General features: G+C 47.3%; 1 protein-coding gene across 1 annotated transcript in view; it reads right to left on the reverse strand.

Annotated features, from left to right (window-relative positions):
* Nucleotides 1-9,505: 9,505 nt before the first annotated feature.
* Nucleotides 9,506-25,649, reverse strand: part of NOL10 (nucleolar protein 10) — an 85,971-nt gene continuing 69,827 nt past the window's right edge. Inside the window, exons 19-21 of the mRNA XM_055399148.2 lie at nt 25,355-25,602; nt 16,151-16,253; nt 9,506-10,334 (exon numbers count right to left, since the gene is read on the reverse strand). Coding sequence (XP_055255123.1) covers nt 10,215-10,334; nt 16,151-16,253; nt 25,355-25,602 — 471 coding nt within the window. The 3' untranslated portion in view covers nt 9,506-10,214. The remainder of the gene's footprint in view (nt 10,335-16,150; nt 16,254-25,354; nt 25,603-25,649) is intronic.

Consider the following 25,649-nt stretch of genomic DNA (forward strand, 5'->3'; position numbering starts at 1 on the left):
GGTGAGGAGTCTTAACCACTGGAACACCAGGGACACCCCAGATTTCCTTGGTTTTAAATTGAAGTCCTTTCTCTGTGCCAGGACCCCAGCCAGTTCACCACATGACCTTTAGCATCATGTCTCCTTAGGTTCCTCTTGGCCTAAGCTTCACCTGGATTTTTGTCTCCCTCCTTAGACTGGAAGCTCCTTAATGGCAAAAAGTGCCTCCCAATCCCTCACAGTACCCTCAAGTGTGCTTTACCCATCGAGAGGTCCAGAGACATGGAAGGGCTGTGCCTGGAACCTCAGCTGTGGGTTGTGGCTGTTTCCTCCCACCAAACGTCCAGACAATAAGATCAAGCGAGTAACAACAGCAATCATTTCTGGAGAACCGGGGTTCTGGGGGAATTTCACTTTCCTTGGTACATTTCTATAACGTTTTGTTGTTGCTGTTCAGTCACTAAGTCGTGTCTGACCCCGTGGACTGCAGCACACCAGGCTTCCCTGTCCTTCATCTCCTGGAGCTTGCTCAAAAACTCATGTCCATCCAGCCGATGATACCATCCAACTATCTCATCCTCTGTCATCCCCTCTCCTCCTGCCTTCCATTTTTCCCAGTATCAGGGTCTTTTCCAATGAGTCAACTCTTCAAAACAGGTGACCAAAATATTTGAGCTTCAGCTTCAACATTAGTCCTTCCAATGAATATTCAGAGTTGATTTCCTTTAGGATGGATTGGTTTGATCTCCTTGCAGTCCAAGGGACTCTCAAGAGTCTTCTCCAGCACCGCAGCTGAAAAGCATCAATTCTTCGGCACTCAGCCTTCTTTATATAAAGCACTTTAAATAATCAGCATGTATTTCTCTCCTAATTAGAAAGAATAAGGTAAAGTCAGATTGCAAGTTGGGGCCTGACGGTTTAAGAACACAGCCTGGGCACGTTCTCTCAGCACTGGAGGTGTCCAGATGTCACCCCCTTGACAGATGAAGAGTCTGGTGCCCCCAGATATGGGGCAGCTGCCTGGGGTGACCAGCAGGTCCAAGGTGAGCCCAGAGCATCAGTGGGCTCCTTCCAGTCCTCACCCAACCAAGGTGCCCGGCAAGACAAAGACTTCAAAGCTGTTGGATATGAATGAAATCTGACACACGCCCACGACCCCCAGTTTCCTCCTGAAGCATTCCGGGGCCCCATATTCCACTTCTGAAAAGAAGCCCTTGTTGGGATGAGTGAGGCGATGCGGTGATGGAGGAAGGAGTACTCGAGGTGGCCAAGTCACACTCGGGCTCAAGATGCTGCCGGGCCGCCCGGCTCCAGAATCGAGGCACCTCACCCCCACCCCACTGTGCCCCCCACGAGCCCTTTCACCTCCTGGCACAGCTGCTGCCTGTCATTCACGTCTGTGCCTGGAGATTTCACTCCATTCCCCACTCTCCAGGGCGCCCTGGCACTCCTCGCCGCAACCCTGCCCTGCATTGCCTAGCCCCATCCTGCTTTTCTTGGTTCACTTGTGTCCTCATGGAGGGAAGGACCTAGCCTTGTCTGCCTCTTACATGTTCCTCGTCTCCCAACCACTGTCTGGGGCAATGACAGGCACACACTGAGGGCTCGAACACATCTTGCCTGTAGAGTTCGAAAAGTAAACTGATGGGCCAAGCATTTTCAAGCATAATTGACAGAAACTCTGAAGCCTCAAGCCCTGTTTAGAGACCACATCCTAATAAGGGAAGCAAGCAAAATAAGCCAGGTCTCCAGGGCCTGATTGCCCTCAGCTTTGGGGGCTTCTCCTCCAACCCATCACAGCCACGCCCACCTGGCTGCTGCCCACATTAGCCCTGACCTGGTGACCATCTGCCCAGCCAGGGCCCTCGGGGAGAAGTGGGTGAACAATGAGGTTTTTCCACCAGACATTCTGCAGCCTAGAGATGATAGAAATATTTTTGAAAACTGCTGAGCTAGAAGTCAGATTTATTTATAAGTATTGTGTGTCATTCTTTAAACTGCAAATATGCTTTCAGAAAGAAATTGGGATTCTGAAATCAAAGTGAGAAAGGACAGAGATGAATGTGTGTAGGAAAAATTTTCAAATTCACCCAAAGCTCAGGCTTTATTCACATCAAGAAAACCACACAGAAAAGAACAGAAGGCATTTTCCTATTCGGGGTCTTGGCAACATGCCAGCAAGGGAAGGGAGACCCCAGTGACCACCAGGCAGGGGGAGGAAAGAGATGCAGGAAGTGAGTTCTTGGGTCTTTATCCACAGCCTTCTCTGAGACGGTCCTTCAAAGATGGAGGCGGTGGCACTAGTGGCAAAGAACCCGCCTGTCAGTGCTGAAGACGCCAGAGAGGTGGATTCAGTCCTCGGGCTGGGAGGATCCCCTGGAGGAGAAAATGGCAACCCACTCCAGTGTTCTTGCCTGGGAAATCCCACGGACAGAGGAGCCTGGCGGGCTACAGTCCATGCGGCTGCAAAGAGTCAGACACGACTGAGCACACATGGGACTCACAAGGAAGAGGGAGTGAGCATCTGGGGAAGATTTGGCTCCTGCTAATGAAACAGCGGGGGCACAAATGGGGTCAGGCAGTGGGGAGCAAAGCCTGGACTCCATCAACTGTTTCCATGGTAACAGAGCCTGTGACCCAAGCGTGGAACCCACTTCACTAACATGGGGTCTGGGATCCCATCTGAGGTCGAGTCTCCACTGTGGTGCCACCTTGTCACACAGTCAGGTGACTGTCCCGTGGGCAGAACCCACCGGAAGTTTGTTCCTACAGTGCTGCTCCTAACATGTTACCTACCTGGTCCACATTGGGCCAACTGTGTTGGCCTGACTGGGCAGGGAAGTGGGGAGGGCATTTGTTGTTTAGTTACTAGGCTGTGTCTGACTCTTTACCCTGCCAGGCTCCTCTGTCCACGGAATTCTCTAGGCAAGAATACTGGAATAGGTTGACATTTCCTCCTCCAGGGGATCTTCCCAAGCCAGGGATTGAACCTGCATCTCCTGCATTGGCAGGTGGGTTCTTTACTACTGAGCCACCAAGGAAACCCCGTGGATGTTTAACATCCACCAGATCCTATCATTTTCTAGGCAGTGTCTGGTTCTTTGGGCTTCCCTTGTGGCTCAGTTGCTAAAGAATCCGCCTGCAATGCGGGAGACCTGGGTTTGATCCCTGGGTTGGGAAGATCCCCTGGAGAAGGGAAAGGCTACCCACTCCAGTATTTTGGTCTGGAGAATTCCATGGACTGTAGAGTCCGTGGGGTCACAACAGAAGTCTGGTTCTTTATGCACTTTATCTCATTAAATGGCCTTGGGACGTAGAAACATGTCTGTCCATTTGACAGAGAAAGAAATCCAGCGCGTTTCTCAATGTGGTAACCTGCGAACCCGGCTGTTTCCTCTGAGCTGGTAGTAATACCTGGGGACCCGAAGGTGGGAGGCACCACTGTGGGCAAAGTCCATGCCCAGGAAGGTGTTGCTATGGTTAACAGTAGCCGGAAGGAGCTCAACCCACGTGTTTGATAACGCTTGCAAAGGTGCAGGCCAATTTGATGGTCTTTTTGGACAGGTGCCTTGGGCCCCACGTCCCTGGCCTTACCTGATGTCACCGCTGTCTCTAGAGTGTCCAATGGAGCCAGAACAGGGAGGAGACGTGCAGTGTGTTCTGTCCAGCTCCCTTTCCCTTTATCAGCATCAGTTATGACAGGGCTGCTCGGGGTGGACACAGCCCATCTCCTGGGCTGCCAGGGCTGGGTGAGTTAATTGGAGAGTTTAGGGTGGAGACGATAGATGGCCCTGTGAATGGACACCCTAAGGTTTAGAAAGTAATAACATGACTTCCCTGGTGGTCCAGTGGTTAGGACTCTGTTCTTCCAATGCCAAGTGTTTGGGTTCGATCCCTGGTCAGGGAACTAAGAGACCATATGCCATGCTGCAGAGCCAAAAAAAATAAATGAAAATTTAAAAAAGGATACTGCCAAACTTGTAACACAACCGATAAGAAGAAAAGTAATAATAAAAGCTGAGGAAGAACAGAAAGTGAGGACACAGGAACAGAAGCCTCAGATGGTGTGGCCCCTGGGGACTTACCCTGAGGGTGAGTGGGTGGGTCTGAGCCCCTTGACCTTAGGTTTTTCATGTAGTTTCATGGAGGGTCTGTAACTCAGCTCTCCTTGAAGGAAGGAGAACATGCTGGTTTTCCTTCATGTGGGGCTACATTTGACTACATGAAAGGCAAAGACCCTACTTCCAGGCCAAACCCTCAGGGGAAATAATTATTTTCCAGCAGACGTTTCTTAAATGACTCTTCAAAGATCCATGCCCCATCTCCCCCTGGCAGCAGGAATGGCCCCCCAACCCCCACCGCCCTGGTGGCTGAAGAGAGAGGCCCACGGATCTGGAACCATCTACCATTACCGAGGGCCACCATGTCTGCCCGGCCTGCCAACTGGGAGCTCTAATTAGGGAGGAGGGCTGAGTGTCAGCTTGGCTGGGCCGCGGGTACCAGCCTTCGGTCAGGTGTGTGTGTGAGGTCGTCTCTGGTTGAGACGCGCGTTCGAATGGGGTAGACTGGGAGAAGCAGATGGCCCTCCCAAGGGTGAGTGGGCCTTGTCCGGTCATCTGGAGCCTGAACGTAACAAGAAGGCAGAACTAGAGGGAACTCCTCATGCCTGACCGTGAGCTCGGACACTGGTCTTTTTCTGGCCTTTGGACTCAAGACTGAAAAACTGGCTCTTCTGGGGAAAGACCCAAGTCAGCTTGCTGGCTGCATGGCTTGGGACTTGTCAGCCTCCATCATCATGGGCCAATTAATTGCTAATAGTAAATTTCTTTATGTAGATGTAAAATTTCCTATTGGTTCTGTTCTCTGGGGAACCCTGACTAACAGAGTCAGTGTGGTTAATAGCATGACCATGTCTCCAATTTATGCAGCCCAACAAACACCCAGAGCCGGTGGAGCTCATTAACTCAGAATCATTAATTAAGCGCCTGCTGTGTGCTCGGGAGAATAACCACACAGGTCTCGCCACAGACACAGAAGTTAACAGTCACGGCTGCAGCTGGCTGTCCACAGAAGACCACGAAGACAGCTAAGGGGCAGGGAGCTTCTCAGTTACAACAGAAACCAGCGAAACAGAGTTCACTTATTATTGTGAGAGTTAAAGCCACGCCTCCTCTACGTGTGTTTTTCAAACAAACTTGTTGTCATGGTAACTCTCTTAAAACAAGATGCAACAAGGTTTAAGGAGCCTGAGAGCTAATTACAATAGTGCTTTATATTTAGTTACACCTTTCTTCTGAGGAGTTTAATGGACCTCATTCATTAAGCTCCATCCTCTGAAGTCTTTAGGGGACAGATATTATTAAACCATTTTACAGACGTAGACACCAAGGCACGGATAGGTTAAGTGACTTGGCCACTGACGGGCAGCTTAACCAGGAGCAAGCCTGGGCCAGACCCACGTCTCCTCTTGTTTCCTTCTGTTTTCTCTACTCATCTGTCTCCAACGGGGGTTTTGTAAGCCCTTCATCATGAAAGGCTCAGTTTCCCACAGCGTGATTGGGGGACCCCAGATTCTGCCACCATCCCTGTGCAGAAAAAGCTGCCCAGTCCGGGAGGCTCAAGGATGGCAGGGATGGGGGTGCAGGGAGGAGAGGCAGGGCTGTTGGGGGTCTGTGGGCTGGAGGTGCTGCTGCCCGGACTCTCAGCCCGTGGAGCCAACATCCATGGGCATGGGCGGCTCACACACTCGACCAGGGGTACCCAGGGGCGCTGGGGCCTCAGGGCACACCTGACACCAAGTGGCTCCCGCCTCAGTCACAAGAGTCTGACAGTGCCAGCCACGCTGGCCAACAGGCTGTACTGTCAACATCCCAGAGAAACCCTGTGCTGGGGCCTCTGCGCAGCAGCTCTTGGAGGGGGCCCAGATCAGAGCAGCAGCTATGTCAGAAACCAAGGGGTTCTGCCCATCTCAGAGCCGCTGAAAGACAATCTCTGATTCTCAAGCTCTCTGATGGCTTCTCCAGCCTCTCTGCTTGGAATGTTCCTCCCCTCCTTCAAGCCTTTTTCAGATCTCACCTTCTCAACAGGGTCTATCCTGACCAAGCCTCGTCAGCCCAGCGACAGCCCCTTCCCACTCCCTGCCTCTCCCTGACCCAGGCTTCACAGCTCTCATCACCTTCACGAAGCCTGGGAGGTATCGTCTGTCCCCCCCATGAAAATGCAAGTTCTGCAAGAACGTGACCCTTGCACAGTGTCATCAATAGATACTGATAGGAACCATGGTTTTTGACTCAGGCTATTAGATGAGCAACTAGGGGGAGGAACAAGGGGCAGGGGGTCCCTGCCATGTTTTGGGAGTGTTGACTTGAGACTTCAGCAGGCACACAGATGAAGGGTGCGAGGCTGTTGTAGAGGACGTGGTCCTGAGAGAGGAGGAGGAAACCTGGGCGCGCCTGCACCTGCACAGGTGGGTGAAGACGAGCCATGGACCAGACGGCGCCCAACACGCAAAGGAGTCAAGCAGCGGGGAGGAGAGGGTCTCAGAGGTGAAAAAATTGAGAGATGAGCCCCCCTGGTCTACAGGGCTTCAGTAGAGGAGTGGGGGAGGGCATCAGGGGGAGGGGGACCTTCAACTCGCCTTTCAGAAACCCAGGCTGGGTAGGAGGTAAAGGGGAGGATGGGGAGGGAGGTTTCCACTCAAATTTTAACTCACAATTGGAGCATCTGAAACAGGAGGAAGGCCCTTGGTCAGCCGGGTGTGTTGGCAGAAGCTGGACCATGAGTTCAAAGGGACAGGATGGGGGAAATCCAATCAGGCAGGTGTGAGGGCCTGCTGAACATGAAGGTCGGTCCCGTCAAATCCCGAGAGCCTAGGATTCGTGATGCCGCCCTGAGTCTGAAAGAAACCCAAGGCTACTAGGAAAATACAGTTGGCCTTCCTCCCACCCAACAGGAAAGTGTATGGCCTTCCAACTTTGAAGTGCCATCTGGGTTTCCATAATAGGCTCGGGTCTGGATTCCAGCACCGTCAGAGAACAACTTCCTCCCCAATTAAGACGTGTGTATGGCGGGGCGGAGGGGAGGGGTTGGGGGGGCAGTGGGGGTTGGTAGGCAGGAAGGCCTGGAGCCCATGGGTGATTTCCAGCCTCTGCAGGAGGTCTGAGCAGCAGGATACCCCACAAACACCCTGAGATGTGTCCCTCCCAATACCTGGCTCCAGGACATTGTATCTTCAAGGGCAAGGACAGAATGTTTTCTAATAAATTTCCATTCACCCAGGATGTACTCATGATGAAGGTTAAGAGTCTTAAGTAGGAGGCAGCACCCTAATTCCCAAAAGAATTCTTTCAAATCTGTTATTTTTATTGCATAATTTTGGAAAATTTACATGTGGATAAAAAAAATGAATTTCAAGAATAAAAACTATTAGGAATGGGGACTTCCCTGGTGGTCCAGTGATCAGGAATTTTCCTTCCAATGCAGGAGACACAGGTTTGATCCCTGGCTGGAGAACTAAGATCCCACATGCTAGAGAAAACTGCATGCTGCAACAAAGACCCAGTGCAGCCAAAAAAAAAAAAAAAAAATCAAAACTATTAAGACTGGAATTTTCCTTACGTGTACAAAAAGCTGTGTAGTATTTGGGCTTCTGAGGTGTGGTAAAGAACCTGCCTGCCAATGCAGGAGACACAAGAGATGTGGGTTTGATCCCTGGGTCGGGAAGATCCCCTGGAGGAGGGCATGGCAACCCACTGCAGTGTTCTTGCCTGGAGAATCCCATGGACAGAGGAGCCTGGGGCTACAGTCCATAGGGTCACAAAGAGTAGGACATGATGGTGGGACAGAGCAGATTCTAAATCAAGCCACTGTATAGGCCTAATTAAAAGGCAACTCCAAATATAAGGCAGCACCATATTTTGCCAAGGAGAAGAAAAAAAAAACATTCTGCTCATTTGGACAGGGATGTTGAAGAAACAGTCAAGGGTCAGCTTATAGTATTTATACAGTTGCTACTGTTTAGTCACTAAATCGTCTCAGACTCTTTTGTAACCCCATGGATTGTTGCCTGCCAGTCTCCCCTATCCATGGGATTCTCCAGACAAGAATACTTCCATTTCCTTCTCCAGGGTCAAATATATTTATTACTATGGGACATAGTGAAAAAAGCACTAGGTAGGTTTGAAAAACACTGAGGTAGAATTATGGAAACTCAGAGGAGTAATAAAATCAGAGGAAAAGCAAAAGCCCAGGATTCTCAACTCAACTCGATGTCCTGTGTTTTATTACTCTGAACAAGCGATGAGTGTTCTCCAAAGGGGCTCATGGGGGTGGAGGGATAGGAAGGAGAGAGAGGAAACCGATGGACAGTTCCTGGGGATTAAGAGATCCATGGAGAACAAAGGCTCTGAAATCAAGGGTGAGCTTGGTCATAAGCACGGAAGGTCAGGGCACGGTCAGCAGGGGAAGAAACTCACCTCAGCCCAATGAGAAAACAAGTAATTAGAGCACCCACTTGCTTCCCTGCCGCCTGCCAATCTGAACTGCCTGCATCCTCTGCCCCGTGTTGTCTAGGTGAGGTCCATGTCTCTGTGCACTCCGAACTATCCCTCTTTGGCTAGTGAGGTCTTGCTAAAATATGTCTACAGATACTTCCTAGGGTGGCCAAATCTAGCAGATAAAAATACAGGCCACCCATTACATCTAATTTTCAGATAAATGATTTTTTAAGGTAAATATGCCCCATGCAATATTTGGGACATATCTATACCAAGTTATGTTTGTCTGAAATTTAAATGTAACTGTATTTTATCTGGCAACCCTACTCGATACTCTCTCCACTCAAAACATGGTACCCAATTTCTCTTCCACTGTGCGTGGACTGTACCTAGTGACTCACCAGCGACAGATCAGAGCAAAGGTAAGTGATGACATGCCAACCCTAAACCAGATCAAAAAAGAACTGTGGCCTCGAAGATCTCTTTCTGCTGACGTACACACACACATACACACACACACACACTGCCTCCTCGACGATCTCTTTCTGCTGACGTGTATCTACATACACACACACACACACATACACACACTCACACACTCTCTCTCTCTCTCTCTGTCTCTCCTTTTTTTTTCCTGGAAACATCCTCTCCCTCTCAGACCACAGAGGTCACAGCCTGACCCATGCTGTTCCCAGTCTGTAGGCAGCAGAGACACATGGTGGGGGCGGGGCTGCAGGAAGACAGGAGGGGAAACGGAGGAGACGGAAGCAAGGTCCCAACAGGAGGGAGACAAGTAAGGAGGAGGCTGGCCTGAGCAGGGAGGCCTGGATCCCGGTGGCCTGAGGTGGTTACTCTCCAGCCTGGCTATGTTCATTAACGCCTTTGCCCTTTTGCTCGTGACATCTCAACTCAGATTCTATCATTTACAACCCCAAGAGTCACTATCTCAGGGACTCTTCACACATTCGCATACAAAGAAACCAAAGTCATTTTTCAAATTAACTCAAGGAATGGGTCTCTCTCCAAGAAGCTGTTCAAATGAAAGCATTTATTTTTATAAACGTTGTCTCCAGCCAGTATATCTCTAATTGCACTTAAGACACTGGGGGAAAAAAAAAACAACTCTGTATTTAATCCTCTGCCAAGTTAAAAGAATATCCAGTAGCTTCCACTTTCTGTTTTAGATAGCTATTACCATTTAATTTACATTCTCTTGGTATAAAAATATGTTTTAAAAAATCCCAGACCAACATATAAACACACTTACCGGCACATTCTTAAAAAGACAAACATGACCGAAGCCCATAGTTGGTTGAGACGGGAGTGGCCTCTTGGGGTGGAGTCGTGAATGGCAGTGGGCAGGGCAGACAGTCCCAGAAGACCCTGGGCCCCGGTCTGCAGCACAGGACACCCTCTCAGCTCACAGGTCACATCTCACGGTATTAGAAGACAACCACCTCTCACACTGGATTAAAACCAGGGGGAAGGAACAATGTTCTCAGGGAGCCACACGGCACAGAAGTGCCCTGGGCACCACGTGGCCAGTGGGCCCAGCCCCAGAGTCTGACCAGAGGCCTGGGGACCACGGCCCGGTCTGGACTTCTCTCTGCAGACACGAGAGTTCCCCAGGACTTGAGGGCCGCCCAACCCCGGCTGTGGCTAAAACACCCAAATGAACGACGATCCAGTGGAGGAGATGCACTGAGCTCCTCAGGGTCACAAGCAGGGCCTGCTCCGGACTCAGTGGAACGGCCGCCCCCGCCTGGGCCGGGACCTGAGATGACCCGCCGAGCGGCGCACAGCCTTCCTCTCCTGCCGGTGCAGTTTCTCAGCCTCCTGCTGCTGCTTCTGCTGCTCTGACTGAGAGAGAAGAGTAAATGAGGGGAGAGAAAGAGAAAGGACATGCCAATACCCCTTTCTGGGGGGCCATCGGAATGCCAATGGCACGACCACCACTCTTAGCCCGGTTCTGGCAGGGGCAGCAGGACCAGTGCCAACCACCACGGTTACTGTGAGAGCCGAAGCCTTAAATCCCCTGGGCCAGAGAGCGGCCTGGACGTGCCGGACAGCTTGAGCCACATAGCTTGAGGCTGGTTCCTCAGCCCACATGCCACACAGTCCCTCACGGGAGAGCTAGCCTGAAGAAGACGCGATGGCTTTCCAAATGCCCATGACTTCTCTTGCGGAACTGTCCTTCATCGACAAGCCAGAGCGATTCATCAGTTTACTCACATTGTCTTAAAGACAAAAAAATGCAGGGGGTGTAGGTTTGATCCCTGTGTCCCAAAACTGTGTAATAACCCACCCATGATTAATCAGGCAGTCCCCCGGAGCTGGTTCCAAAGAGAATCAAACGCCCTTGAAAGGCAGAGAGCTACCACTAAACGCTGATAAAGGCTTGGCAGACACATCAGTCGCAAGTTCACAGCTCGAAGGGGCACATGGGTTCTGGGATGGCTGCTCTGAAGGCACCGTTCTCAACACTCAGGTGAGAAAACCAGACCTCCTCCAAACAGCGTCAAGGTTTTACAGAAGAGAGCTCCGTCAGTGCGGAATCTGCGCCGAAGGGAAGGGAAGCTTCCGAGTTCTAAGAATACAGCTCTGTTCCACCGAGTCTGGTTTGGAGAATACAAACCCCTAACCGTGAAGTTCAAAAAAAAAAATCTTAGCTGGTGGAACTGACAGAAGGCCCAACTTTGACAGCAGCGGTGGGGCAACCACTTTCAAAGGTGCAAAACTCTGTCTCAGAGACACTTGCATGGCCTACCGGCCTGTGACCTGCCACTCCAGGCACCTGGGGGTACTCATTCATATGTCCGCCTTGAAGAACAAGTCTCTGTGTTCACTTGCTGCCGGGATTATTCCACTTCTGTAAAGTGAAAGAGCTGGGAGGTGACGGAATCATGAAAAAAGAACACGATTCGTAAGACCAAAAACTGATGACTCTTTCCTATTTGGGAAACTCTTGGGCTTAGATTCTGAAGAATCAAGCACTTTTCCCATGTACCATTTTCCAAAGCCGTTTCAAAGTAACCCTGCCCAGTGTGCTCCTCTGTAGGTCACTCCCCCGGTCCCACCCAGCCCAGGGTGCGGTCCTTTCTGCCTGAGACCAGCCGTCAGGGTGAGGAACCTCTGTAAGCCCCCTTCAGTCCGCCTCCTCCTGCAACAGGCCACAGTGACTTTTTAAAAGTAGAAACGGTATGCCAGTCTTCTGCTAACTACACCTTTTCAACCACTTTCCACGGTTCTTAGGACCAGGGTTAAAATTTAACCTCAGACACGGCCCCGCTGGACAGCTCTACGTGCCTTTCCAGCTACGTGTGAGGCCACAGTTGGCAGCCCCGTGATGGGGCTGCTTCACACACGTAGGCTCACTCCCACCCACCAGCAAGGCTGGAGGCTGGAGCCCTGCCCGCCGCTCGGGGCTCTGCCTGCCCCTCACCCGGGGGTCCCTCACTCCTCCGGCTGGGTCGGGCCCCTGACACTCCCAGCCCTGGGCCTCCACGAGTGCGTCCCACATTACGATGAGCTGACTGTAGGCGATCTAGCTCCATCCACGCGACTGCGGCACCCAAGGCCACGTCTGTCTGTTCTGTGTGTCTCTAGCACACGGCAGAGAGCAGGCTGAGGCTCCTTTGTGAATGGAGAACTCAAAAACCCAAGGGAAACTGCACGCTCCCTAGCAGACCAGATAATGGTGTGTCAGCAAGCCCCTGAACACTGCTTATTTAATATTGTTTCTTCATATTAAGAAAAATGAAGTTGTTCAGTTGTGTCCGACTCTTTGCAACCCTGTGGACTGTAGCTTACCAGGCTCCTCCATCCATGGGATTCTCCAGGTATGAATACTGGAGTGGGATGCCATTTCCTTCTCCAGGGGATCTTCCCAACCCAGCGTTCAAACCCGGGTCTCCTGCATTGCAGGCAGACGCTTTACCTTCTGAGCCACCAGGGAAGCTCTCATATTAAGAAGCATCCCTTTAAAAATGCCTCTGGTCCAAGTAACTTTGGGAAATGAGGTACTAAATAAAGGTAAACAGGGAGTGCTGGGGCTTAAGTCAGGAGCTGCTCTGCGTCTCTGATATAGATATCTGTCATGGATTTCCCTTGGGGGTGTGGTGGCAAAGCCGGCTTCCAGGAGCCCCCCCCTCCATCTCCTGGAGTACATTCCACGAGGCCCTGCCCGTGGAGTCCCCACAAAGGCAGGTGTCTACACGTGCGCTCAGAGGCAGCAGCGATCCCTGCAGAAAAATCTTTGTCCAGAAACATGTGTGTGCTCAGTCGTGTCTGACTCTTTTGTGACTCTATGGGTGGCAGCCTGCCAGGCTCCTCTGTCCATGGCATTCTCCAGGCAAGAATACTGGAGTGGGTTGCCATTCCCGACTCCGGGGATCTTCCTGACCCAGGAATCAAACCTGGGTCTCTTATATCTCTTGCACTGGCAGGCTTTACCACTTTACCACTGCGCCACCTGGGAAGCCCCTGTCCAGAAAAAAAACTCTCCTTATCCCCAGTCCAGAGAAGAGCTGTATTTGCAAGATGCTGCCACTGCGTGACCGCCTCGTTTGAGTTAAGAGCCAACCAGCTTCTTCTCCTCCCTGTTCCTGTCCTGACTCCTTCCCCACATCCATGGCAGTCCTATCTCCGGAAGGGCGGGGTAGGGGGGGAGGCTAAATGCAAAGCCCACACCTGCACCAGTACCCGGTTGGCCCAGGGCCCCTGAGGGAATGAACTACAGGATATTTAAAAGTAGAATCTGGGACCTAATCCTAGTTTTGCCAATATACAATTTTAAATAATATTAAAGCATAGGTTTTTCTCCTTCAATTTGATTACTATTTTATAAAATACATATGAAAATACTTGGAAAACTCGAGATTTTACCTGAATATATCACACACCTAGTATAAAAGGATTTGTATTAAAAAAACACCCCACAAACAATAATTCCATAAAAATTCTTAAATAAAACTAAGATTTAATAGTTGAAATGCTATTAGTCAAAGGATGAAACAGTCAAAGTTTGGCATAAGCCAAACACCAACTGATGCATTCCCCAAACTAGTTTCAAAGCCTCTGCTAGACTCAACCGTGAGGCTGTTTTAAGTATTTTCACTTAAATGTTTCGTTTTGGTGTTGCAGTTTAGTCACTAAGTCATGTCCAACTCTTTGCGACCCCACGGACTGTAGCCCACCAGGCTTGTCTGTCCAAGGAGTTTCCAGGCAAGAATACTGGAGTGGGTTGCCAATTCCTCCTTCAGGGGATTTTCCAGGCCAAGGGATCGAACCCATGTCTCCTGCATTGCAGACAGATTCTTTACTGCTGAGCCATCAGGGTAGCCCTCTTTTGTTTTTTGGGGGGCGGAGGGGAAAATCAGAGCCATCTTATTTTCAGTTTACTACAAATCATAAATTGATACTGTACTCAGTACCTTCCAACTGGGGAAAAGTGGGGAAGGAGTATGCTTGCGTCCTCCCAGCTTACCTGGTGTGGCAGAGGGAGCCCTGGGCCGGGCAGCTGGGAGCCTGTGAGGTCTTCCCATAGGAGACCTGCGCCTGCTGGCCCCCTCAGCATTGTGAACTTCAGAGGCAATTAGGAAACGTTTGAGGGTACACAGAACCTCTAAGAAACTGGGCACAACGAGTTAGTCTGAACACACAGCCAGTTTTGGCTTATTTAAATGAGAAATGTAAGATGCAAGTTTGCTGTAAATGGAGACAGGTTTAACTGAAAAGCTTCTTACATACAGAATAAAAAAGTTCTAATGGGGGGAGTGGGAAGAGGGGGATTTGGGAAAAAGTGATCAAAAGTACAAACTTCAGTCATGAGATAAAGGAGTATTAGGAGTGTGATGACTACAGTCAAAACTGCTATATTACACACAGGAAAGCTCTTCAGAGGGTAAATCCTTAGAGTTCTCATCACAAAGAAAAAACAATATTTTTTCTTTTTCTGCTTTTTTTAAAAAAAATTGTATCTATGTAAGATAATGAACGGTAACTAAGTAAAAAATATCCTTATCATTTGGCAGGCCTTCTGACAACATCAGAAAGAACTGTCAACAACCAGAGATGAATGAGCGGACACTGTGAACACATTTCTCCGAAGGAAATGTATGGATGGCCAATAGGCACATGAAAAAAATGCTCTGTCATTGTTAGTCATCAGGAAAATGTCAATCAAAACCATAGTGAGACACCACTTCACACCAACAAGGATGACTACAATAAAGACCGACAGTAACAAGTATTGGCAAGGATGAGGAAAAAAATAGAACCCTCACAGACTGCTGGTGGGAATGGGGAATGGTGCCATCACTTTGGAAAACAGTCTAATCGTTCCTCAAAAAGTTAAAAAAACAAACAACCCTAATGTCTACCATCAGATTAAGGGATAAGCAAATTGTGGTATGGGCTTCCCAGGTAGTTCAGTGGTAAAGAATCCATTGGCCAATGAAGGAGACATGGATTTGATCTCTGGGTCCAGAAGATTCCCTGGAGAAGGAAATGGCAACCCACTCCAGTATTCTTGCCCAGAGAATCCCATGGACAGAGGAATCTGGTGGACTACAGTCTATAATATTGCAAAAGAGTCAGACTCAACTTAGCAACTAAATAACAACAAATGGTGGTATATTCACAGAATGAAATATTTACTCAGTCATAAAAACGAATAAAGCTCTTATACACGCAGCAACATGGATAAGCCTTTAAAAACATGCTAAAGTGAAAGAGGCTAGTCACAAAAGAAAACACGTTGTGTGATTCTATATATATACACAATGTCCAGAACAGGCAAACCCATAGGCCAGCACATGAGAGGGTGGGGTTTGCTTTTGGAGTGACGAGGATGGTCCAGGTTTAGATGGTGATAATCGAGCACAGCATTTGGTGACTACTAAAAGTCCTGAACTGTACATTTTTAAAGGGTGGATTTTAGATATTTTCATTATACCTCAATTGAAGAAAAGGATCAGAAGCTTAAGTCTTTGTCATTCTTTCCCTCTTTGTGACAATACATATTAAGTGAGAGTGAGTAAATGAGAAAAAATTTTTTTGAAAACTAAAACCACGGAGCTTCTTCACTCATCAGTTCATAGCAAATATTTAAAGCAGCTTATTCCTCCTTCATTGTATGCCAGGTGTCATCAAAGCTGGCTTAGAAATGACTGGTGTTAAGTCAGTTTAGAATGGGACCTATTGAGGATAGAGTAATTCGCCTCCTGAAACAATCAACCCTGGGCAAGCTGACTGCACTGTGATGAATGCATTAGAAATCACCAGTTCTTGATCATCTTCAAGTCCATGTTGAGTCTGAACTATTCTTTCACAGCCGTGGATGGTCAGGACTTCCATTTTACAAGGTCCCACCTCAGGTGGGCCAGCGATCCCAAAACCATGCTGCGGCTCTTCACTAATAGTACCAAGCCTGGGGGTCACTAGGGGCCTGCATCCCTCGGGACACCAGACACACGCCTGGCTCTGCCAAGGCTCTGCCTTGCAGTGTGCTCGCAACCCAGGAGGGGCTCCGGCTGCAGGGAAAAAATGCCCAAACAGCACATGCTCCCTCAACGGGGGAAGCTTAGAAGGCAGCTCTGAGGTCTGACACACACAACACTGCTGGAAGCCTTATCTTCCTTCTGTGAATTAAAAAAGAACACGAGAAAGCAACTTACCTTCTTTAATGTAAATGTCAGTTGTTTGCTGCCAACTGTGGTGTCGGATACACTCAGTGTTCCGTTTTTCGCTTCAAGTTTCAACCGGTCTTCAAGGGTTTTACTGCAGGAAATTTAAGAGAATGACACATTAATTAGGGTTATGTTTTGATTTCCCATTAGAAACAAGCTTTAATTAGAATCGATCACACAAAGAATGACCTTTTACACACGTGGTAAAGACAGAAAATGGCATTTGTTTAACACAATCAATGGACAGAATTGCAGACACTCAAACCATCATTACTCAGACTCAGCAAATATGCAGTAGAAACAATGGCTGTCCCAAACACCCACTAATTAAGTGTTTTAAGTGGTGGTTCCACGTATTTCAATGCTTGCTATTTATGTTACTAAATCACATTTCTGAAGCCAAAATGCAAAGGAGCCATATTTCTGAAGCATGTAATTTACTGTAACGGTCAGAGGCACTTAAGCTGCTAAAGCATTTTATATTAAATCCAGGCACCAGTTAGGTATGTGAGCATCTGAGCAACTCATTCACCTTCTACACAGTAGTGAACACAAACAAAGCCTTCCGGGTCAAGCCACAGAGAAGTGCTATGAGAACTCTGACTTTTCCTTCACTTGGTCTTAGCTTGTCGACCACACTCATTACCCACAGTACAAGCAACTTGACACATGAGATCGTTTGATGACATGGAGAAAACAAAAGCAATCACACTGGGGATAAGTCCTGACTTAGCCTGATTCAGGGCTACCTCTCCTTTCAACTTCTTACTCGACTTACTTTCTGACACAGTTTACCCCCAATTCAAATTTCGTTTCTTGGTCATGTTTCTAAAGTCTCTTTCTATAATCTTTGTCCTTGTGATGGTTGGCTGTGCCTGGCAACTCACTGCATCTGTAACAGTCAAGATGTTGATTCTGAATTTGAATTTAGTGCCAGTTATATAACACTTCATTACATGTTCTTATAACAATGCTTTATTATAAAAGCACATCAGTGTTAACTTGCTTTAGAGAGAAAAAACAGAACTAAGCCTAAAGATAGATATTTTTAGTAAGTTTTAATGTTAGCTCTAGCCCTTCTGCACGTGTGTGTGCTCATTCATGTCCAACTCTTTGCGACCCCATGGACTGGAGCCTGCCGGGCTCCTCTGTCCATGGGATTCTCCAGGTTAAGAATACTGGAGTGGTATGATTCATGTTGATGTGTGACAGAAACCAACACAATACTGTAAAGCAATTATTCTTCAATTAAAAAGAAAAAAAAATTGAAGTAGGTTGCCATTTCCTCCTCCAGGGAATTTTCCTGACCCGGGGATCGAACCCACATCTCCTTTGGCAGGCGGATTTGGGAGGCGCTCTAGAAAAGGTTCAAGCGATGCCCTCACATCCCTGGGATGAGACTGGGCGAGGAGAGAAGAGGAGACCAGAAAGAGTAAGGTTGTGTCTTCTATTCAGTTCCTTTCTCAAAAAAAAAAGTACAGACACGTCCCTTTCCAACACTCCCTGCACCAACTTAAAACTGAATGCACCCTTTTTTAATTTAAAAGCTTGGCTGAATTTTAAAGAGAGTGGTGGTGGTGGTACATTGTATGAAAGGGTCGTCTTTTTCCTGAAATACGTCTTTGGGACTAATTACTGAGAACATAGCTTCACGAGACAAAGTGATGCTCCTTTGAAATTCTGAAAGCCAGTGTTTGATGTTCACGGCTTTGAAAGCTCTACCTCTAGTTTACAACTACTAGTTAGTACTAAATATACCTTCCTTATATAATTTGAGACATAAAGTGGTTAGCATAAAAGTGGCAACTCTTTTCTAAGCAATAATGCTATTAAGAAGCACTTTTAAAGTACTTTTCATCTTCAAAGTTCTTAACAGACTAACTAATTAATCCTTTCAACATCCCTGAGACAGAATATAGATGGCAAAAAGGGAGGTAAGATATTCTATGACTTGCCCCAGGCCACAGAAGGATTCGAGTCTAAAACCAGGATTCCAATTTAAGAATTTCTGGTTTCCAGGCATGTGTCAGACCATGCTTGATTTATAAAGTTTTGTTCAGGAAATGTGTCCATTAAGTATTCTAAATGACAAGCTTCCACATGACAAACTGACTGAAATGAAGGTTTGGTTTCGCCTTTTCTTTTTTAAATTAGAATTCAAAAGTAAAGTGTAAACCAACTCCAGCATACGTGTGACTCATGTCAGCCTCAGCAAATGCCTTTGGTCGTTCGTTTCATTTTTGTTCTTTCTTTTCAGGGCTATAAATGCTGAGATTTTAAAGGTAACAGGAATTCTGAATAACTATGGAGCCACTGAGACAAGGTGGTACACGGAGAACACTAATTTGGGAAGAAAAAGACTTTTCAAGTAAATTGTGGGAAATTACTACTCTTCTCAGGATGACCTAGCTCCTCCATGACAGGGCAGAGCAGCTCTGGTCTCCTCTCCAGGTACCTGGCCGTGTGCTTGTAGAGACTTGTCCTGTCTCGGCTCCCTGGAGAGACCTGAGCTTTGGAAGGAGCCGTGGCAGAGGATCAGACACGGGGGCCAAGGGCAGAGACTTCTGCAGTAAAGCAGGTCCCACTTTCCTCCCTTCAAAGTTGGCCTGCAGAACATGGCTGCGAACCAGCAGGCCCCGAGCCTGCTACCTGAGTGTGAATTCAGTCAGAGACGATGGAAGACCAGGTCAGACACCTGCAAACTGTCTACCGTGAACAAAGAAGAAAACGCAGGAGCCTCGGGTCTTGTCCTTCTCACACTCGGCCAGGACGGCTGGCCCTCCCAGTCCTGCTCCCCTCCCTGTCGAGGTTTCAGGTAGGCTGGCCTCTGGCTACTTTGTAATTGATGGTCAAGTTAAGAATTTCAGGAGGGAAAAAAAAAGCTTTTTTCATGAGATGACTGCAGGGACTGCCAAGAAGACAGATAGGACACGGGCTATACAAGGTGGAAAGTGAGAGAAGTACTCAGCACAGGATGGAGCGGACACGAGGTCAAGAACCTACATGATCAGTACGGCTGTATTAGAAGAAAGATGAGTGGGCATAAACTCCAGGGGGAAATACTAAGGTATTTATTAGATGCTCCAAGATATCTGAATGATTTACTTCTTTGAGGCTCTAAAACACACACGCGCTGATATTTAATTAAAAATAATGCTCCTTCTTGGAGTTCTTAAAATCATTTTGTGAGGAAAGGGACAGAGAGAGTGGAAGACATCCATAAAGGCACAGAGAAGAGGTAAACTGACGGAAAATAAAGGAATCACCCCTTCACAGTCTGCATTAAAGGGGACACAAAGAGAGTAGAGAAATGAATAGGCAGATAAATGGTGAATTTTAAGAACTTTGTTTTAAACGTGAAACTTTGTAACATAAAGGTTACTGAAAACTCCCAGTGCTTCCAGTTTGCACACATTGCTTCAAAGCCTCCACAGAAGCAGAAGTAAGTTCAGACAACCGCTATGTGTTAGCGCAACCTTCAGCTCAGTCAAAATCTGAGAAGGTTCCACTGTTGCTGCCAGTGTGGGGGAGACAGGCACACGAGGCCTTTCCGGAGGACGACCTGGCCACACTGATCACACACACCTATTCTGACCCAGCAAACTCCATCATCAGGTAATATGGTCTAAAGAAATTCTTGCACGTGGAACTGTGAAAATGGAAGAGAAAACCAAGAAACAACCTACACACTCAAAATTAGGTATTATGGCCCATCCACCTTATGAAATGCTTATGCAGCCATAAGGCAAACCTCCATGCACTTACACAGAAAACATTTCCAAACTTGTTTTTCAATGAAAAGAACACGTGACTTGGCAATGAGATTAGTGCGATCCACAACTGTACACATGAGTGTGTGCATACCTGGGAGTGACCAGGAGGTCACTCAGGACCTCAGAGAGGGAGTGTCAGGGGAGAGAAGACTGTTACCTTTTATCCTATCGTTTGTATTTCATCGATAGCATGCTTGTGATAATAAAGTCATACATACAGCAAAAAACATGCTTGTGTATCAAAGAGTACCGATTACTGGAGTAATAAAAGATTCTCTTTTAAAAAAAGAGGAAGTTTGAAATGAAACTTCTTTCAGAATTCGACTTTTAGTGCTTATCCACTATCAGTGAGAAGGAAATTAGCTGACAGGAAAAGCTGGCCACAGTTGTTTAATTCCAAGAGGATAAGGTTGCAGACATGATAAGCAACTCACCATGAGATACCAAAGCACCTGATGAAGATGAGTTCCTTGAAGGCAGAAAATCTCTTCGCAGAGAGTTGGACACCATTTAGTAACTGAACTACAACGACCACAAGGCAGGTGCTTCAGAGACTGTTTTCATGAATTGAGCTGAAAGGGCCTCCCGGCAGGCAGTACTTATCACCTAAGAAGAGGAGCTATCCTCTGTTACCGAAATCTGGAGAGCTATCCTCAGGACTCTTTCTCCCGGGTTTACCTACAGACACCCCCAGCACGTGTATCAGGTACCCCAGACAGAGGCTACCCCGGTAACTGAAGGTGGTCACGTGCCCCGATTCCCAACAGAGGCCAGCGTGAACATCCTCTCTTTCTACCTAGAAACAGAGTCACTCCCACCCATCCTGACTTGTCTCCCTGGTTTCTGAAGATGGACCATCTCTTTAACTGGTGGCTCCTGGCCCCGTTTGCTCCTGACTGCTCACCTGGTAGAGCCCTGCCAATTCAGTCCAGTCATTTCTTCACTCTGCCCTTTCCATGGTTAATTCCTCTCTGCATATTAATAAGACACCTCTCAAGCCTAAAAACCCTTTCCTGTCAAGCTATTGGCCTTGGTTCCTTCCTTTCACTGCTAGTATCTTGAAGGAACCATCTACGCTAATCGTTCACAATGTTCTTTTTTCTCCCATTCCTTCCTTGATCTTGACACTCTTCTCATGGCCACGCCTCCATGTTGCGGACCCCCCTCCACCCGACATCGGTATCACGCCCTTCTCTGTGACATCCTCTCCATGCTCAGCTCTTTCCAGTCTCCCCCTGACTTTTTGGGCAACTCCTTAGTACTGTTTACTGCCCACCTTCTCCTTCAGCCCTCTAAATCAGACCTCAGCCCCAGGCTAGCAATATATTCCTGATACCTCTAAAACTGTATCTATTACTTTGCATGCATTTGTATGCTTTTAGAGAAGTGCGTGGTTTTCACCATAGACTTAAAAAAAATTTGTTGTTCCCAAGGGCTTTATTCTGAGCCCTCGTTTCTCTGTACGCACTTCTGCAAAGTCTTTTTATGCCAGGGTCTCAACCCCACAAGGAGGCTGGTATCTCAGTGTCTCTGGCCTACCTCCTACATTCCCATGTGTCAGCCAAACATGACCAGGAGGACACACAGGTCTTGGGAACTCAACGTGCTGAATACCCAGCTCAATACGTTGAGCCTTAAATTTGTTTTTCATTCTATACCCTTTATCTCAGGGGCAACACTGCTAGACATTTCAACATCGCCCCACTCCTTTGATATTAAATCAGTAATCAAACGGTGCTGTAGTGTGCGTCTTAGTCTTAGACACACTCAGGAATAATCTGGTTCCACGTCTGTCTGCTCCTCTCCACCCCATGTCAGGCTTTCATCACTTGCCCCTGGGACTGCTTTATTACAGTTGGCTAGCTGATCTCATTGCCCAGTTTCTCCCTGTATTTTCTAAAACTGCAGTATTTCACTAACAGTTTCTGGGAAATAGGGCTTTGTTACACCTATGCTTTTATTTTCTACAACAAACATGTACTGCTTTTACCGTGTTAAATATTTACATAATTGGGAGGAGGGACTGAACAGATCCAATCACGATAATCTTACCCCAACCTCCCCTGGCTTGCCCGTAACTCAGCTGGGCCAGGGCCTCACGCGCCTGCCTCCCCAGCTCCCGGGCTGTGCTCCCTGCCGCTCACTGTGCACCCGCCGCATGACCACAGCTCTTACCTCGCCTCCAAACAGCAGTCCTGTTCATACGGCCCCTTCGGCCAAGAAAGCCAGCTTTCCCACCCTGCTCTCCGTGTTCATACTTTTTCTTTCAAAGACCAGTTTCAATATGACCTCTAATTAAGACTTCAGTGAACCTCTAAAAATCCACCCCCTTTCTTCCTTACACACGTTCCTATGGCCTCCAGACAGCTCACAGGGCCCCGGCGAGAACAGCGGTGCTTCCAGCATGTGAGCCGGGACCTTCCTTCCCACCCCCAGGGCCCAGGATGGCACTCTGCTCACCCAAGGCACCAGACGACTGTCTGACTGATCAATGGGTGGGTGGAGAGGTTGACAGGTAGATGAATAAACTCAGAAGCAAAGCACAGCGCACTGGAAGGCACATAAGAATGTGCTGACAGACATATGTATTTATGTGAAGCTCTTGTTACCAAGCTAAGCAATGGAGAGAACTCGCTCTGGTTTTAAAAACTGAAATGGTTTGAAAGCTGAGCAAGTCCAAGTGAATTTTCAAACATAATCCACTTGACTCCGATGCTGCATTTTGCTGATTGCCATGTGGTAACTCCAAGAATAAACATAAGGAGTCACTTTAGTTCTCTGCAGGATAATGGTGCAATGCTTCATTAAATAATATTAGAACATTACAAGTTCGGGATTTGCCAAAATAATCCAGTCAAGACTAGAATTCAATAAGGAGTGTGCGCCCAAACGCCAGCAAACTGCAGGCTATTCCTACCAAAGGGTGGTTACTTTAAGCAACAGGACTTTGAAGCCTGTGTAAGGATGATCACTCATACAGCTCCTCTTCTCAAAACAACTAACTTATTGACGCTTAACTTATTAAGAAAGCGTAACTGCAGTGTATTAGCTTGGCTATCATTTATCGTTAAATACTAAATGTACATCCCTTTTGTTTGCTACATAAATATCCTACCAAAGCTCACAGGCAAAACAAGAATGTGAAACAGTTTGGTCATGTCTCCCACCCTCAAATCGCAGTTTCCTGTTACCATGGTTACACTGAAAATGACTGCTCCCACACTGTCCTGGTCAGTGGTTTTTGGGTAAATGAGTTCTTTTTCAGCAGATCTTGGAAGAGTAACTTCCAGGGCTACCCGAAAAGGAGTCAATGCATAGAAGATCCACACCCTCACAAGGATTTATCAAGTGCCTGCTCGGGTCCAGATACAGATTCAGGAGCTAGATGAAAAGTAAATAATGCAAGACAAAAACAGCAGATAATCACAAAGAAATTCACTCCATAGAAACAGAATGCTGAAAACAAGCAGTCTTCCTTCTGCTTCTAACTAGGACTCCAGGTAAAACTCTAAGAATGACAGCTACATAAAAAGTGGGGTTGCACACACTGCTGATGGAGACATAAGTCTTTTTGGTAAAAAGTTTGGCAGTTTCTCAGAAGGTCAGACATAACGTTACCATGTGACCAGCAGTCCCCCTCCGAGGTATGCAGCCAGGAGAAATGAAAGCATATGTCCATGCAAACATATATACAAATGCTCACAGCAGCACTGAAAAGTTGAAACACCACGCATACCCATCAACTTATATATAAAATAAAATGCAGGATTACCCATATCCTGGAATAAAACTGAAAGGAATACTGACACACGCTGCAGCATGGATGAACATTAAAGACATCATTCCAAGTAAAGGCAGTGGGGCAAAGTGCCACATGTATGAAAACATTCACATGAAACGTCACAAAAGACAAACCTACAGAGCTAGAGAACAGGGCAGTGGTTGCCTGGGGGTGAGATGAGTTGGAGTAAATGGGAGTGAAAGGAACTCTACTTGTGGTGCTGTGATGAAAATGCTCTAAACTGACTCTGGTGGTAGCTGTCCAACTCTGTGACTATACCAAACACCAGTGAACTATATACTTTAAGTATGTGACTGTTATGTAAATTATATTTAAAGAAACTTGTTACCAAAAAAAAAGTGAGGTTGGTAGGTAAAGAAAATCTCTTCATGAGATATTAAACCTATTACTAGATTGTTTGTCTACTGACAATTCTGGCAGAGCCAGAATTTCTAGATGCTCCTGGATCTAAGTTGAAGGATTCCCTCAACATTTCATGTCTCAGACATTTGCTAGAAACTGGCAAAATAAAGATGAACAGGCATCTCTCCATTTCAGAAACAATTCAGTCTATCTATCAATGTCCTCCCCACCTTTCCCCTCTTCTTCTATCTGAAAAAGCACAATTTTTAAACCAGGAAGCTGGGGGTTAGAAAAGCACAGGGTACAGACTGGTACAGCCCCCGTCTGATGCCTCATCTGCCTTGCTTGGCTCCCCCTGCCCTTTCCCCTTGGCCCCCCAGACCTTTAGGCTCTTCTCACAAGACTGTCTACTCTGTCTATCACATCCAGATCCTGTATATCAACACTCGGCTAAGAAATTCTCAAAGCAGAGAATTTCACGTGACTCTCATGTGGCTTAGAGCTTATAAACACTGGGGGCTTAAGCACCTAACTCCTTACTTAGACACCTGACAACTGAGACTGTTCAAATAATACCATTTCTTTTTAACGATGACTTTTATTTATTTTTACTGTGGTAAAATATTTAACCATAAAACTTACCATTTTAACCATTCTTCAGTGAACACTGACACTGTTGTGCAACCATTATCACTATCCACTTCTAGAACTTTCTCATCGTTCCAAATGGAAACCCTGTAGCTCATTAAGTGGTATCTCCCCAGCCCCCAACCCTGGCAACCACCATTCCACTTTCTGTCCCTGTGTACTCACCTACTCCAGAATACCACTCTTTCTGATCTCTTTGTTTTCCTACATAAAGCTAAAAACATTCCTGGCATTTTTCCAAGTGACCTTTTAAATACTCAGATAAACTATGATGAGAGTAAACGTAACTGAAATATTTTAAAAGTAACTTTTTGTGAAAGAAGCTGTTACCTCTTTAATTGCCACCGTCATTTTTAAAAGTGTGGGTTTTGCAGAATCAAAGTGCTCTAATGTATGTTTTTACCAATACTCCTGGGGCCACACCCTGCATCTTACTCTATGTAAACTATGCCTCAAAAAGTTGTTCAGAATCACCACAGTAAGGACCAACGCAAGTCCCCTCTGGCCTTGAGCTGCTACTGTCACATGAACTCCAAAGATCAAGATGACCCCTTGAGGGCACACAGCCAGCCAGGAAGAGCAACGGTGGACATCGAGCAAGCCAGCAGCAGGGGCAGCATTACTCACTTCATCAGCTTCTGTTTTGTGGCCGAATCTTTGAAGCTTCTGAATTCCTCGCCAGCTTTGATCTCATAGAACTGCGGCTTGAGGACCGTCTGCTGATCCTCCTGGAGCTGTTCCTGCCTCTTCACTTTTTCCTCCTGTTGGAGAAGCCGGCGCTGTTTCCTGACCTCTGCGACCCAGTCTTTTTCATCATCTGAACTCTCAGAACTTTCTGCATCACTTGGTTTTCCTTCCGGTTCTTCCTCCTCTTCCTGCAAATAAAAATAGTAAGAAGCAGCTCCTTTCCCTCTGCCAAAAA

Source organism: Moschus berezovskii, chromosome 11 (assembly GCF_049115385.1).
Source record: "Moschus berezovskii isolate FMDL1 chromosome 11, NW_MosBer_1.0, whole genome shotgun sequence".
Lineage (NCBI taxonomy): Eukaryota > Metazoa > Chordata > Mammalia > Artiodactyla > Moschidae > Moschus > Moschus berezovskii.